The sequence below is a fragment of the Fistularia commersonii genome, chromosome 23 (genome assembly GCF_037954325.1).
Source record: "Fistularia commersonii isolate RoL2024-O1a breed Wild chromosome 23, RoL_Fcom_v1.0, whole genome shotgun sequence".
NCBI lineage: Eukaryota > Metazoa > Chordata > Actinopteri > Syngnathiformes > Fistulariidae > Fistularia > Fistularia commersonii.
The window spans coordinates 14,480,493-14,496,414 of record NC_141306.1 but is presented as its reverse complement, the minus strand read 5'-3'; the positions used below and the strand labels follow the sequence as shown (position 1 = coordinate 14,496,414).

Here is a 15,922-nt window from a genome sequence, read left to right as displayed (position 1 = left end):
GTCCAGTCCAGTTTATTGTCCAAGTGGACACCCAGGTGTTTGTAGGTGTCCACAATGTCCACTTCTGAACCCCTGATGGTGACCGGGTTCAGGTGGGTCCCTGACGCCAAGGACTCAGCGTGCTAAAACTCCAGCTAACTATCAAACTACAAGCTCATGGTTGCGTTCTGCTTCTCCTTTGGGCTGCTTCCTTCATCTTCCACCATCCATCCTTCACCTCTGCATCCGCTTCCTGTCCTTTTCCCTCCATCCATGTATCTCCTCTGTGGTCCAGACCTCCAGCCAGGCAACTCCAACCTGGGCATCCTTCTATCCAGATCTTCACCATCCCTCCTCTGTTCAAACCCAAACCATCTCAGTCTGAGTGGATCTCCAGAACATCTAACACCCGCTGTCCCTCTGCTGGACTCCTTCCCGCTCCTCGGAGAAGAACCTCCACGTCCTCATCTCTGCTGCCTCCAGCTCTGCCTCGTGTCTGATCACGACCCTCACCTCGATCTTCTAAACCCTCTTCTCCACCCGTTCCCATCGTCTTGCACTCATCTCCATATCTCTGGACTGTTGATCCTCAGTGTTTGAAACCCTAGAGCTTCCACTTAGGTTCCTCTCATTCACACACACACATTCTGCATCTCACCTCCATCCATCAGCTCCCACTACACATCACAACCTCACACAGTGCAATGTCTCCCAGAAAACACGTATGGTGGTGTGTGTGTGTGTGTGTGTGTGTGTGTGTGTGTGTGTGTGTGTGTGTGTGTGTGTGTGTGTGTGTCACCGGGAGGACGGCCAGCAGCGGATTAAACGCCAGGTATTCAAAGCAGAAGCTTTAAATGGCACCGACTGCTAGCTGACATGTTGGCTAACTGTGATGCTCCGAGTGCTAGCTTGATCCCAGAGACACGGCTTGGACAGCATTCGTTTAAATTAATTCAATTAATAAAGGGGCTAAAACCAACCTGGGTTACATTTCAATTACAATTATATAACTGTGTTTTTTTTTTAACACCCGACAACGACGGTAGAGGGCAACAGCGGATGCTATGCTAAAAGGAAGCGGCTATGTCGCTACTTCCGTGGGGGGGCTAGTGAACACGGCAAACTGGAACGAAGCACGATGTGAAAATAAAAACAAATACCCACCAAATACACCAGGCGACTAGATCATTTCTTTCGTGGGACTGCGAAACGCACACCTCCCTTTGTGGAAAAATAAACACCACCGGACAGTCCAGTCGATTTGTTTTTAGCAGCGTCTACAAACGACGGTGAGTCCCGCACTAATCAGCTGATCATGCGGCAACTTCACCACTTCCGGTTTGGATTTTCAAAATAAAACCAAAGCGGTGCCGCTTTCTTTATTTCTGCTGATTAATAATAAAAAAACCATCTTTTTTTCCTTTGCGTGAAAAAGACTTTGTGTGTGTGTGTGTGTGTGTGTGTGTGCTACTCTGTTGTTCCCCCTCGTCATTGTATGGTCATTGGTTACAACTATAATTCCTTAACTATCCAAATTGGAAATACACTGCAGTAATAATAACCATTGTAATCTGCTGTTTGTTGTTTTATCACTGCAAAAGTGTATATTTTGTCTGATCTCTTGTGTCCTTCTAATCACATGACTGGACCGGTTGATGATGAGCTGCAGCTCATAGGAGGAACCAGGTTCCTTATCATCTGGAATCCCTTTAGTTTTAATAGTTCTTACTTTATTCTGGCCAAATAGTTGGATATTTTCATGCGATGCCTCGTAAAACACCTGGACAATGAATGGCCAAAACGGCCAAACGTATTCACTCATCCATCCAAATAACCGGAATCATGTGTTCCAATCACTTCCATGGCCTCAGGTGTATAAAATAAAGCACCAAGGCTGTTTTTTAACACACACTTGTGAAAGAATGGGTGTCTCTCAGGAGCTCAGTGGATTCCAGCGTGGAGCTGTGATAGGATGCCACCTGTGCCACTAATCCAGTAACTCCTACATATTCCACGGTCAACTGTCTGCTGGATCAGAAGAAGGTGGAAGCGTTTGGGAGCGACAGCCACTCGGCCACCGAGTGTTAGGTTGCGTGAACTGACGGAGCGGGTCAGCGGACGCTGAGGCGCATCGGGCCTGGAGGTCGCCCACTTTATGCGGAGTCGGTGGCTACGGACCTCCAAACTTCATGTGGCTTCAGATGAGCTGAAGATCAGCGCGTAGAGAGCCTGGCAGAATGGCTTCCCACGGCCGAGCGGCCGCATCCAAAGTGCAATGCAAAGCGTGGGATGCGGCGGCGTAAAGCACGGGGTTTTGGTGCAGGCTTGTCTTTGGCCTCTTAGTTCCAGTGAAAGGAACTCTGAAAGCTCCAGCTTCACAAGACATCTTGGACAATCCCATGGGAAGCGCTTGGAGCTGGAGCCTTCCTTCTCCAACACGACCGTGCACCAGTGCACCAAGCAAGCTCCATAAAGACATGGATGGACGGCGTGGGCCGTGGATGAAGTTGAGTCCCGACCTCAGCCACAGACGACACCTTTGGGATGAATTCGAGCCGAGACTGAGAGGCGGGCCTTCTCGGCCAAGATCACTAATGCACTTCCGGAAGAACGGTCAAAAATTCCCATAAATGCACTCCTAAACCTGAAGAGCTGAAGTCGTTCTCGCTGCAAAGGGTGGACCGACATCGTATTGATCCCAATGGATTAGGAATGGGATGCCACTTGAGTTCACATGCGAGTCAAGGCAGGCGAGCCAATATTCTTGGCCGTATAGTGTATATATGGTCCATTGGCACTAATGATGTGAGGCCCCTGAGCCTCTGAAGGGCCAAACTGCACAATAACACACTGTGCAGTTCTTCTGTTAGTCCAGCGCTTTGGGAAAAATATTACCAACAGTCATCCTGTCTCACTTAATATTCCCATTGGAAAAAGCACTCGTGATAAAACTTTGGTGGTGCTTGTTGTGCGTCTCAGCCCTCCATAAAGACATGACAAACATGCCTTTGAAAAAGGATCCTTTTATTTACAGTTCCATCAGAATTACAATACAAATGATTTATAGAATGTGACTCCACAGACTGCAGTTCACTCTGAGGTTGAGGAGAATGTGTGGGGCCTCATTTATAAAACCTCACATCAAAAGACTGTATGCACAAAACATGGAGGGCACGTACCAAATACAATATCATGGTTCATGGAACGGCGGGCGCTCGAGTCCTACGCTGCTTTCCCCTTCAGGAGTTTCCACCCGGAAACGCTCGTCCCGAACTTGCTCTCGATTCGACTGCACGTGGTCGAACGGCGTGGAAAAAAAAAACAGCCCACAGGTCCATTAGGTCGATGGTTTTTCCGCCCGCCCATATTTACATACTAAACAATGCTTTTAATTGGTTTAACTAGCAATTGCAGGGTTCCACTTCATGACAAAATGATCCAAGTCTGTCGGACCCTTGACCCGTTTCCAAAACAAAGGTTTGCTCAGTGAACGCAACTTGTTTTTCTATTCAGGCGGCGCCTCGCTTAGCGCTTCGATTTGGACAATGAAGCAGTTTAGGAGTGTAATGACTTTGCTGAAGTTCCGTGGCCCGTGAGCATCATATCCCCGGTTTCCAGACTCCATGCCGACACGATGACAAGCGTGTCGTTAGAGGATGCTTTCCTTTGCGGTCGTCTCGAACTTACAAATGACAATAAGATAAAACCTGACCTGTGCTGTGGTGGTGAATTGAAACAGGCGAAAGCGCTGGTGAAAAGGGGATTTGTGAGTTGAGTTGCCCGATATTCCAAATGTCAACATACTTACGGAACAGTCATGGCTTAAAGGGAGCAAATCTAAACAAGTCACCGCTCAATTGGAGGTTTATACTGGACCGATCCACATTTTAAAGTTTTGTATTCGGACACCTGATTTAAATCCACCACCTCTCTTCATAATCTCTTTACGCGGGGAATCGGGTGTCAAATATTTTACACTTTCTTTAAATAAATCCAGAACTTTGTGTTATTGTCATACACCTCCTTGTCTACATACATGAACTTTATAAATGAGGCCCTCAGAGGCTGCGCGTGTGTGTGTGTGTGTGTGTGTGTGTGTGTGTGTGTGAGCGAGAGAGAGAATGAGCAGCATGAGTGCGGGCGGCTTTGGCAGGCATCCTGGGATGTGTCTGCGGCCTCTTCTCTCTTCTCTTGGCCCTCCAATGTCGCCGTCCTGCTCAGTGACTCTCGCCTTTCTTCCCTACAACCTGCACAACATTTGAAAAGATCTGTTACTGAGCAGCACAAACACGTGCACGCCGCGGGTCCCGATCCCGGGTTTGAGGCCGCTCGCCGTTCGTACCCGTTTGAAGTCGTTCATGTTGGTGGCCTGTACTGGCGTCCCTATGAATGTCAGATAGTTGATTTTTGTCGTCTCCTCGTCTCCTTGGTTTGACTTGACAAACAACTGGTGGAGGGAAAAAAAAAGAATAAGAACAAGGAAATTGTTGTGCCAGAGTTTCAAGTAAAACATAACAATAATAGATAATAGTAGGAAGGAGGGAGTATAAGAAATACGAATAAAATATAAAGTGTCAAAGTTAAGGCTATAAAGTGTTTTAAGGTCTTCGAAAAGACGAATCTTTTCAGTTACTCTGATACTGACTTTCTTTAATATTATATTATATTCTAATTCTTATAAAGTCAGTCTGCACCCAAATCTACTGGCCCGTTGAGAGAACATCAGCATTTTGCTCCCTGCTGCCGATCGGACTGTGTGATTAGCCTTTTCAACATGTTCCAAATCCGTGATCCCAGCGAGGTGCTTACAGTGACACTCTGCACATTCTGAAACTTGACATAGCGAAGAGGAATCAAGCCGTCTTCTTTGTAGTCTTCCTCCGAGAGCTCCAGGGTCTGGGTGGCTTCGCTCCTTTCAGCATCGTCGAATCCCATCGACCGCGGGAGATTGATGAACACCTTCATCACCTTCGGGGCTTGGGCTGGCGGGTTACAGTAACATAAATGAATCAAGTAAGAAATCAACAGGATGGATTGGGATGGATGACTGGGCCGAAAAGGCTCACCGAAGTCGGAGGACTGGAGCTTCATTGAGAACAGCTTCACGGGCTGGTTGAAGGCGATGGTTACCAGCAACTGGACGAGACAAGAAACACACCAGAGCGCCGAAATCAACCGACAACGTGGTGTCGACGAAACTATACCGCAACATCTCATTCGCCTCAGACTGAGAGCTTCCCGGAGATTACGACGGCAAATACTTCCTTTACAGTAGCGTACAGTAGCATACAGTAGCATACAGTAGCGAACGTTGTCGTTATGGTGCAATAACTATTGAAAGCCGGCATACGTTCGTCAAAATGAGGCCTCGGAATTTCATGTGGACTCAGAGCTGCTGCTCATTTGACCTTTGGGTGAATTACCGAAGCGCACGGTGTACATGTAGATACCTTTGTCATACTATAAATAAGAATAATAAGAATAAGAACGACTTTATCTATCCCGAAGGAAATTGTTGTGCCAGAGTTTTAAGTAAAACATAACAATAATAGATAATAGTAGGAAGGAGGGAGAATAAGAAATACAAATAAAACTATAAAGTGTCAAAGTCAAGGCTATAAAGTGTTTTAAGGTCTTAAGAAGTACAAAGATTTGAATATTTGAATTTGAATAAAGATTTGAATATTCCCTTCAGCTGAAGGAAGAGGAATAATGCCCAAATCGAAGGTTGGATACCACATTCGAAGCTCTGAATGACACCATGTTGAACAGCTGACTGGCTAACTGGGATGGGGAGAGACTGAAGCACTGGAAAAGATCGAATGGACTGAGGAGTTACCTGTTCATCGCAGTCAGACTCCAGGTAAGAGGAGTCTTTGATTAAGCAGTTGTCGAATCCGCAGTCGTCGCTTTCGTTGAGACACTCGCAGCCAGCTTTGTTGACAAAGGGCATGAGGTCCATCTGAGAATAAACCCGGGCAGTCAGATGATCTGCTTCCACCGTAGTTTTCTCGTGCATTGATCTGAATACACACCCTTTTCAAGGACCACCCTCACATGTTTACGGATTAGTATCACTTGTCACTTTTTCCAACTAATTTGTGCGGAAAGAAAGCCGGATTATTTTCGACAGCAGTTCCACAAAGGAGCAACTTCCACTCACATAACCCTTGGGAATGTCAGAGTCCTCGTTGTTTCCGGGGTCGTTCTCTGTGTGCTGTTTGATCTTCTCCTCCAGACCCGCGGCGTCCGCACCCTGATACTGATCCACTCGAACCCGATTCCTGAAGAACAAGAACGTCGGTGTGGCTGAGATGTTGTTGGCTGCTGCCGTTGCCTGGGAAAGAAGGGACAGTTTGTTAAATAAGTGAGTCTCGCAGCTCACCGGTCTTTCCAAACCGTTGCATCGTGTAAATTTGTCTTTTGATTCATGCGAACTCTTGAGCTCTGTGTTTATGTTTTCATTCTGTTCCCTTCAAAAATTCTGATGTGCAATGATGTCAAATTTCATAAATGACAATGTTACGATATGTTGGTGTCACGCGATTATAATGGTATAATAAACTTGTGGACGATGTATGGTACGAATAATGGTTTTGCCGCTCTTTTAAAAGATCCCGCTGTTTTCAAAAGTGATGGTTGAAACAACAGTTGAGATGGAAACACTGGCATGCAATGCAAAAACGGGTATTTGAACTACAGTGTTTAGTTTCTTTCAAAGCTGGGGATCAACGAGCAGCTAAAGTGGGAAATAAAATACTCGGGTGCGACATCGGGTTTTATATTTAAAATCAAGGCAGAAATACGATGCCGCTACATGTATTTGGCGTCTTTGTAAAAGGAAAAGCGATACAGCAGAAAGAGATACTGCAGTGTTTAAACTTTTACATCAGTGATGGAATGCCAGAAAAGTGTACAGGGTGGAGTCGCATAACCCAGATATTGTGTCATCCTTTTCTCCGACTGTGGTGGGACCGAGGCAGGGAGGCTGAAACTAATCAGACTTACCTGACAGACATGGACGTCTACTTCGAGGAAAACGACCTGCGGGTACTTGTTGCTCAACATGTTGAAAGCCGGGGCTATTCTGACACATGGCCGGCACCTGAGGAGGCAAACACACAGTACTGTGGGCCTGTTCCGGTCTCATGCGGTCCCGAAATAGCATATCGGTAAGTTTAGAGATGAGTGACGTAGGAGCATCGTGTCATCTGAGGGTTAGTGTTTTACATTTGCACAATTCTAGGGGTGTTGACAATGTAATGTATTCGTGTGAGATATTGCTATCATCGAACTAATTACAAAACATTCATAACAGCCCATCAAAGCTCATCTTAATTTATGGGTATCTAATTTCACACACAAAAAGCTGACTCTTTCCATCTAATAAACATGTCAATGTACAAATACAGTAATTAACCCGGACACCAAAACTGGCTCGCAATTTCTGGGAAAGTTCCCTTGTGCCCAACATCAGCAACACCAAGGAACTGTGACAGCAGCAGCATCTTCCTTCCCAGCTGGAGGAACTTATATACCTCCGGACTGACACTGACACATCCCTAACCTTCAACACACACACACATCTGTAATAAAGCTCAGCCTCGGTTCCACCTGCTGAGGAGGCTCAGGGCTTTCGGTGTCAGTACCAACACTTAGGCTCTGTTTTACAACTCACTGATGGAATCTGCGCTCACCTCCAATACGGCAGCCTGATATGATCCACTCAGCGCTAAACAAAAATGTTTCCTGTATAATAAAAAAAGGTTGGCAAAATAGTTGGGACCCCCATCGGATTCATAGAGCCGTCACATGGAACCCCAAACACCCCCGTGCACCAATCCTCCCAGTCACCGTTAATAAGTCCCACTGGACCAAAAAGAGAAAAAATACAACTTTCATTCCCACTTCCATGCCTGACCAGGACAGATTGATATAAAGGGGCGTGCAGACTCAAGTTTTCAGTTCGCAACTGAAGAAGCCTCTTGGATGAGAAGTGAAACATCTTCAAGGGTAGAAAATCAAGTTAAGTTGCCATAAGAGGATGATTTTGACAAGAATTAACTATAACCATCCACAGACATAAACATACGCTCCACCTATGCTGAAACAAGAAAACACTGCCCTGCCAGCCTTCACTCTGGAATTTGTATAAATGTTTGCAGTGTCGATTATGACTTTTTGAACCTACCGATACTGAGTCCAGTAAAAAAAACTTTCTTTAACGTATTGCAGACCATAAACATCTATCTATAATTACCAACATTTAAAAGGGGCAATTGCAGATGGTAAAGACACTAAAATGTAATATAGTTGGTTACATTCCTGGTATTATCGTGAACAATATATCCATACTAGATGACAATCGAATGTTTCAAGTGATAGGAAATAGTTATTTTGATAAAACACAAAATACATAGAGTTAAATAGAGAACATACATAGTATTGCGACACGGAAGCAAGCAAGTTTCAGTAATACTGCTATGTCATTGTAGGGAACAGAGCTAGTTAGCTAACGTTAGCATGTGTACCTTGCCGACGGTCGTTAACTATCCAGCTTATGTCATCTCAGACAAATAATTTATTGCTCGGTTTGAACATTTTCCTGGCCAACATTTCAAGGGAGTGGAGTTCAACTTTGGCTGGCTGAAGCTGCTACCTCGACTGAGTCTTGGTACACTTACCCGGCCATTGTGAACTTTACGACGGCGAGCCTGGAGCCGGCGGCCGCTAACTCCGGCTGGAAATCCGGGTCACTGCCAATGACTTTAACACCGACCATGGTGCGGTTGGCGGCTGCGATATGACGCGATTATTCCAGAAATGTCAAAAAGCGGGAAAACACGGAATAAAGTAACACGAAAATGTTGTGTTTTTAGCTTTGTGTCAGTGCATTAGCCAACTAGCTGTCCTGCTTGAGAGCCACACACTACTGGTACCGGAAGACGATTCAGCATGGCGCCTTCTGATTGGTCAGCGGAAAGCAGGAAAGGGCGGGGCCACAAGCGTCTTCTTCGTGGCTTTTCGCAGCGCTAACAAAAACTAGCAACAAAGTGCAATGCTGCTCTCTGCATGCAGCCAGATGGACAAGAAAACATCACTTTGTGAGCGAACACTGTCATTTTTGTGCTGCAAATTATACCTGATTTCATGAGAAGATGCAACAAAATATCTCAAATGCAGTTATGCATCTGTTTTAATTCATTTTATCAGATATTCAGGATGTTTTGTGGTTGATTTTTGGTATATTTGTGAACAATTTCAACAGCTATAGACTTAAATCCAAGTGTGGAGGGAAACATCTAATCTGGTGGAGCTGTGAAGGCATCCTGCTGCTTTTTGTAATGCAACTGCCATGTACCGCTGCTCCTGCCAGGTTCGAGAAGTGGGAAAATGCCAACACACACATACACACAAAGCTTCCACTGTTTTCCTTTGTGACATCATACTTTTCTTATTCCTCAGTAAAGTGTGTAAACAGTTTACATGGTTTTGCTGCATGTTTTGTGAATTGGTTACAAAGTTGACCTGTTCTTACCAAACAAATGATGACAATATCGATAGATAGATGGATAGATGGATGGATGGATGGATGGATGGATGGATAGTTAAGACAATTCATATTTCATTGTATTTCTTATTCTTCCTCCTTTCTACTATTATCTATTACTGTTATGTTTTTTTACTTGAAACTCTGGCACAACTATTTCCTTCGGGATTAATAAAGTTCTCATCTCATCTCATCTCATCTCATCTCATCATAGATAGATAGATAGATAGATAGATAGACACACAAATATAAGATGCATTTGTCAAAGCTAATATTCATCAAATTTCTTTATGGGAAAAAAAACAATCCAATGCAATATTTTCTTTCAGGGCAGATAGTGTTTTCTTGTCAGAGTGCAACTGGGAACTCCAGTACCACAAAGGATAGAGCAGCAGGCTTTTAAATATTCCTTTTTGCTTTGAACCGGGCGACACTGCAGTGAATCTGCACTTAGCCATTGACGTAAAGGTCAACAACCTACAAAAAGTCATATTCTTGAGCAAATCCACTTATTGCTGTGGCTCGTTGGTCTAGGGGTATGATTCTCGCTTCGGGTGCGAGAGGTCCCGGGTTCAAATCCCGGACGAGCCCTGCCGAGGTGTCTTCTTTGAAGACCGTCTTGTCTGAAAGATGTCATGTTTCTGAGTTGCTTGTAAACCAGCTCACAAGAAGAAAAGCATGTTCACAGTGTAATTTGAGCCAGGGCAAAACGGCCCACCTCTTTGCTCAGGATCACCATGTTGATGAAGGACCTGAGTCACAACGCGGGACTTATCTTTGTCACTCAGCTCCCACATAAAAATATATCAAGGATATCCATCTTTCACTTTGATGAAACTGCATTTGAAGGCATAGAAATAAAATCTCCAAGTCACTTGAGACTTTGCAAATGAACCCATCCTCACTTTTGCATTTCGACAAGCAGTTGACGCATTGGGAGAGGGGATGTTTTGGCAAACCCTTGAGATGTTACCACTCTGTGTGTGTTTACCTGAAGGAACATGTTCTCCGTGCTCAGGAGCGTCACAGGAACACAATCAAATGTGTTAATGGAAACATGGCTTCTTTTAACCAGCTTGTTTTTGGGCAGGATTTAAAAAGCAAAAAAAAAAAGTTCCAAGGGACTCTTGATACTTTTAAAATAAAATGGAAAGATGATCAGCTATTTGCTAGCACCTGAGTTATGGTCAATGAGGAACTAAATCTTTATGCGAAGAATGTGAACAAGTTGTCAAAATCTTCTTGTCTCAGCAACTGGACTTGAATTTCTTCACTTGAAGACGTTTCGGCTCTCGCCTCAGAGGCTTCGTCCATCCCAAGAGAACTGCCAGGGTTTTGAGGTCAGGGTGGCTTGTTGTGGACGCCGAAACACCAGCAACATACGGTAGGACGATGTTCTTTCGTTTGTTGGTATCTTCCTTCTGTTCTATGTTCCTGCGTCTGGTGGTTTCTGATTTGGCAAAGGCCCAGTTAGGGTAGCCACAGGGTCTCAAGGGTTTCCTGATGTGTTGTACCTGCTCACACTGCATGTTGCTGGTGTTTTAGGGGAAACTCTGAAGAGTGTTCTACAAACACCGTATGCCGTTACATTTCAAACCCCACTGAGGCAAAGACCGGTGCACCCCGAGGACAAAACACCCTGGCATAAGATGGAGAATGTGGTGCATGCTGTCACCTGCACTGACGATAGTGATGATATCTAAACCGGGGAGACCAAACAATCAATCAATAGCAAGACGTATAAGCACACACACACCTGACCCTTCTGCACCCTCCAAACAAACAGGGAAGATCCACCACCAGATCCAGACCCCGGTAACTTCCACAAGAACATCCGTCCATGTCCTTTTGTTTCACTCTCTGAGAAGTTTGTCACATTCTAATCCAGGTAGTCCACAAACGTTGCTCCTCGTCACCACCTAAAGACACCCCACAACCCCCTTCGACCCTAGTTTCTGCAGATGAACTCTCCCATTTACAGAATGAGTCACCATAGCTTAGATCTGCCCAAAACCCCGGCAGTACACTGGGAAACTCCCCACAGGGCATTAGAAGTGAAGAAGCCTCTCGGACGAAGGGGTGAAACATCTTAAGTGAAGAAATTCAAGTCCAGTTGTTACAAGATTTCATCGAGAAGTGACCATGACCTGGATGACTGAGAACCTCCACAAGCAAGTGTTAATATGTAACATCTTTATTCCCAACAAAAAAGATTCTTGCAGAAAAGCTTTGCATACGGCTGAGCACATGGTCCATTTTAAAAACGGCCCTAGTCTTCAAGAAAACGGTTTAGACTGTTAAAACATGCCAATGGCTTTTATTAAGGAGCACATGATAAAAGGCCACCATGACAGCCCATAATGCTGCAGGCCAGGTTAACTGCCTCTTAAAAAAACAAAAAACAAATGACATTTGTGCAAATGTAACCCCGGCATGAGCAGAACACCGTAACAGAAAAGCAACACTTCCATCTCAAGAATCCCGTCTAGTGGAAAAACAAAACCTTTTCTTAAATAGGATGTAGACAACATCTGTCTCTTCCCCCTCACACACACACACACACACACACACACACACACACACACACACAGTCTTGTTTTAATGACTTAAGAGATGAGTAATCCAACTTACAATTGTTAAAAACCATCACTTTCTGCAAACGGAAACAAAAAGCAGAATATTACTGTTTTAGGGAGACCACAAGATCCCTTGCAGGTCCCCTACACTTAGTTGCCTTAGAAAAATAAAAAGGCTAACAAACAAACAAATGGAGGATGTAATTAAAAAAAGTTTAGGCTGAAACAAAGAAGTAAAACGATATTGATCACTTGATATGTAAGAGAAATATTCACTGCTCACAATTGCTTAAATTAAAACCTTGCATAGGCTATAGTACTAGTAACATGCCACCATTACTTGGAGTCAAACAAACTAAAACAGATGATCTTTTTATTTCATTTCATGTGACTAATGGAGCTGCTACCTCGGAACATTCGTACAGCGTTTTTTTTTTTTTTTGTGGACGTGCGGCTGGTTAAAAGTTAGTAACGTTTCATTTCCAAATCGAGGATCGCCTTTGCAACCGGGAGGATGGAAGTTAAAAGTAAAGCTTTCATTTAAAAACAACCTGAGTTAAATGACATCGGCCAATGGGTCACCGCGTGACCTCGAGGCCCAGTAACGGCGGCTGGCGAGTCGCGGAGTCATATTTGGTTTGCAAGTGAACAGTCTTTTTTAGAGGAGGCGCCGCTTCCGTCGCATCACTTCGCCGAAACATCCGAAGGAAACGTCCCCTCGTTGACCCGGAAAGGCGTGAAGACATTTCTGATGTTGTCCGTTGCAGCTTTGTCTCCCGTTCGACGAAAACCAACCCCCGAATGTCTACACCCGTCCCGGCCCGAGCTCGGCCGGAATCAGATGTTTTCAGCTTCCGTTCGGGGAACCTCCCTGATGCTGTCCCGCGGGGCGGCTCGGCCCGTCGGACGCATACGTATGCTCCGGCCAGAGGCGATGAGGTCCGCGTAGCCTCGGGAGTGGGAGAAGGCGTAGGCAGAGCGACGGGAACGCTGACCTCGCTGGAACGGGGATGGCTTCTTCTTCCTCTCCTCTTCCTGCAGCTCCATCTCATACTTCCTCCTGTTTCTTTGGACCTGGAAGAGGAGCGGAACTTGTCATTTTCTTTGACAGCTTTCGAATCAGGTCGGACTTGGTGGATCCAATTTTTTGGAACCGCAACTCCAGTTCCAGTGGTTCCAGTAGGCCGAACTCTTCTTTTCCTTTCAGCAGCCCCCATCAGGGTCTCCATAGCCAATCATCTGCCATCCACTTCCTGTCCTCTTACCCTACTACATCTCTCCTCGGTCTGGTTTTCCTCTAGAACTCCATCTGACAGCTAAACCTCAGCATCCTTCCACCCGAATCTTCACCATCCCAGTCTGACTTCATCTCCAGAACATACAACGTGCTGTCCCTCTGATGGAGTCGCTCCCCATCTTCATCTCTGCTGCCTCTGTCTTCTCCTTAGTGTCTCCAAACCAGACAACATGGCTGCCCTCACCCCAATCTTTTCCAATTTTCTGTCTGGCTGATACTCCAGTCACACCTGACACTTTTCTCCACCCTCTCCAACCTTCTTGCACACATCTGTCCACCTCTTCTCCTCAATCTCCATGGCTCCGGACTGTTGACCCTTGGTACATGAGATAGTCCACCTTCATCTCCCCTCCTTGTAGCCTCAGTGTTTCCTGGGACCCTCTCATTCAGCTACATCTCTTCTGTCTTTCCGCAGCTCACCTTCACCCTTCTCTTTTCCAGGTGACACCTCCACCTCTCTAGATGTTCCTCCACCTGCTCCCTGCTCTAACTACCCATTGCAATGTCATCTGCAAACACATAAGTCACTTATTTCATCTTGCTATTCAATCAAATGGGAGTCAAAAAGCAATTGCGAGCAATCTAAAGCTTCTTAGAGTGCAAAAGAAAAGTTGAATCCAGCGGGAATAGAAATTATGCAGCACCACCCCTTCACTCTTGGAGGCCTCACCTTGTCTCCCACGGACGGCCAGATGACTTTATGCAGGAACTGGATGCAGATGACGGGAAGCAGGCTGATGCCCACGGTGAGGATGATGGTTAGCCATAGGTAAGGCTGGCGCAGAGCGTTCGATGCCGCACCTAAGTGCACAAAATATTCATGAAAAGGAGCAAAAACAAGAGGCGTATGTCTTCGCTAAATTGAGGCCTTAGCATTGTTTGATAACTTTAAAAGGGTCTCGTCTTTTATTCCACTCGGGCTACAGTGTGAGCGACCACACATTTCCCGGCACTCCCCAAAGTCCTGTTCTAGCGCGATACTTGAAGTGCAACAACGGACAACGCCGGGAGTTTGGACGCTGACCTGTGAAGGGGAAGTAGGCGGGAAAGAGGACGTGGATTCCGGCACTGTGGAGGTCGAACATGATGCCGAAGTAAAGCGCTATGCTTCCCAAAACCGCAAAACAGTTGACAAAGGTCCAGTAGGAGGTATCCAATGAGATCTGACCAGAGGAGATGGAGATAACAAATGTCAGCAGAGTATTATCGCCAGGAAAGAAGGGGGAAACCCTCACCTCTAAGGTAGTTTTCAGAAATCCCCGTTTGCAAGCTTGGGTATGATCCTAAATTTTGAACCGTGCAAAAATGTTCTTCGAGAGAGCCTGACCTGCAGGTTCACAGTGAAAACCAGTGAGGAGGCAGTGACCACAGCAAAGGACTGGTAGTCTGAGGGGGCTTCCCCGTCCTGCCCCATCGTGTGCAGGAATGCGCCGTACGGGATGAAGAAGATGATGAGCGAGACGAAGATGCCGTGGAACAAGCTGACGAAGAAGTTCCGGTAGTTGAACAATCTCCCCTGCTGGCCCGGCAGGTAGAGTTTGGGAAACTTCAGGCTCAGTTTGTCATTTACGTCCTGCAGAGAAGAACAGGGTGAAGGATGGGATCAGGACCAGAGGAGAACCAAAGGAATGTCTGGATTGAAGTTGGTCACAGAGGCTGGACTGAGGAGCGTGAAGATGTGGGTAGAAGGAGACTGAGGAGTGCAACTGCCAGACAGTAGAGGAAGGAGAGTTATGGATGGAGGGCAAGAGAGGAAGGGAGTTGGGTAGAGGATGCTGAGGAGAGGGTTAGATGGACGCAGATGATTTTCCCACCCCGAAGGAAAGGAGATTCAAGTTAGTTGACCTTTTTAGTTCTCGGGGTTTATCGTGTTTCTACACCCAAACGGGGACCGAAAGAAGTCACGACAGGCATCCAGAGCTTGGATCCATGACAGACCCTGTAGTTACCTGGTCCAGGAGTCCCACCAGCAGAACAGGTAAGCTGCTGTAGAACAGATTGTAGAGGGTGATGAACCAATCTTCATAAGCAACCTGGAGACAGAGAGGCCACTGAATAAGAGTTGAACATCAGACACATGGTTATGGTGCTCGTTGCGCAGCAGAAATATTTCTTTTTACGTTGCCTAGCCAAAGTTTAAGACTTCCTCTTCTCACACCAACTAACTACCTGTACATCCCTCTATCTTCAAACCTCCTCTATGGTCTTCCTGGAGTCCTCCTGCCTGGCAGCTCTAACCTCAGCATCCTTCTACTCAGATCTTCACCATCCCACCTCTGTCCATGGAGTAACCATCTCACATGTGCTGTCCCTTTGACGGACTCATTCCTGACCCCCTCCTTCCTCCTCACTCCTGAAGAGAACCTCCACATCTTCATCTCTTCTGCCTCCAGCTCTGTTTCCTGTCTTTTTCCTCAAAAAAGGCCTGTTGAGCCTCGGTGCTTAAAACCCTCCGGCGTCTCTATCTCCACTCCCTGTAGTCTCATGCATTTTCTGTCTTGCTGCTGCCAACCTCTAGTC

The 15,922-nt window shown here is 45.9% G+C and overlaps 2 protein-coding genes and 1 non-coding gene across 3 annotated transcripts in view; 1 reads left to right on the top strand and 2 right to left on the bottom strand.

Moving 5' to 3' along the window:
- Positions 1-2,984: 2,984 nt before the first annotated feature.
- On the bottom strand, positions 2,985-8,964 carry txnl1 (thioredoxin-like 1). Its single transcript, XM_086170482.1, has 8 exons — positions 8,664-8,964; positions 6,988-7,084; positions 6,143-6,316; positions 5,819-5,941; positions 5,046-5,115; positions 4,789-4,961; positions 4,322-4,426; positions 2,985-4,226 (listed from the first exon to the last, which is right to left on the bottom strand). Exons 1-8 carry the CDS (start codon positions 8,759-8,761, stop codon positions 4,197-4,199), a joined length of 870 nt encoding a protein of 289 aa, XP_086026608.1. The 5' UTR covers positions 8,762-8,964; the 3' UTR covers positions 2,985-4,196.
- Positions 8,965-10,048: 1,084 nt separating this feature from the next.
- On the top strand, positions 10,049-10,120 carry trnap-cgg (transfer RNA proline (anticodon CGG)). The gene has a single exon. It is a non-coding gene; the product is annotated as a tRNA-Pro (tRNA).
- A 1,697-nt stretch (positions 10,121-11,817) lies between these two features.
- The window catches only part of atp8b1 (ATPase phospholipid transporting 8B1), a 31,784-nt gene continuing 27,679 nt past the window's right edge, over positions 11,818-15,922 (bottom strand). Inside the window, exons 26-30 of the mRNA XM_086170463.1 lie at positions 15,352-15,435; positions 14,730-14,975; positions 14,427-14,565; positions 14,073-14,203; positions 11,818-13,179 (exon numbers count right to left, since the gene is read on the bottom strand). Coding sequence (XP_086026589.1) covers positions 12,943-13,179; positions 14,073-14,203; positions 14,427-14,565; positions 14,730-14,975; positions 15,352-15,435 — 837 coding nt within the window. The 3' untranslated portion in view covers positions 11,818-12,942. The remainder of the gene's footprint in view (positions 13,180-14,072; positions 14,204-14,426; positions 14,566-14,729; positions 14,976-15,351; positions 15,436-15,922) is intronic.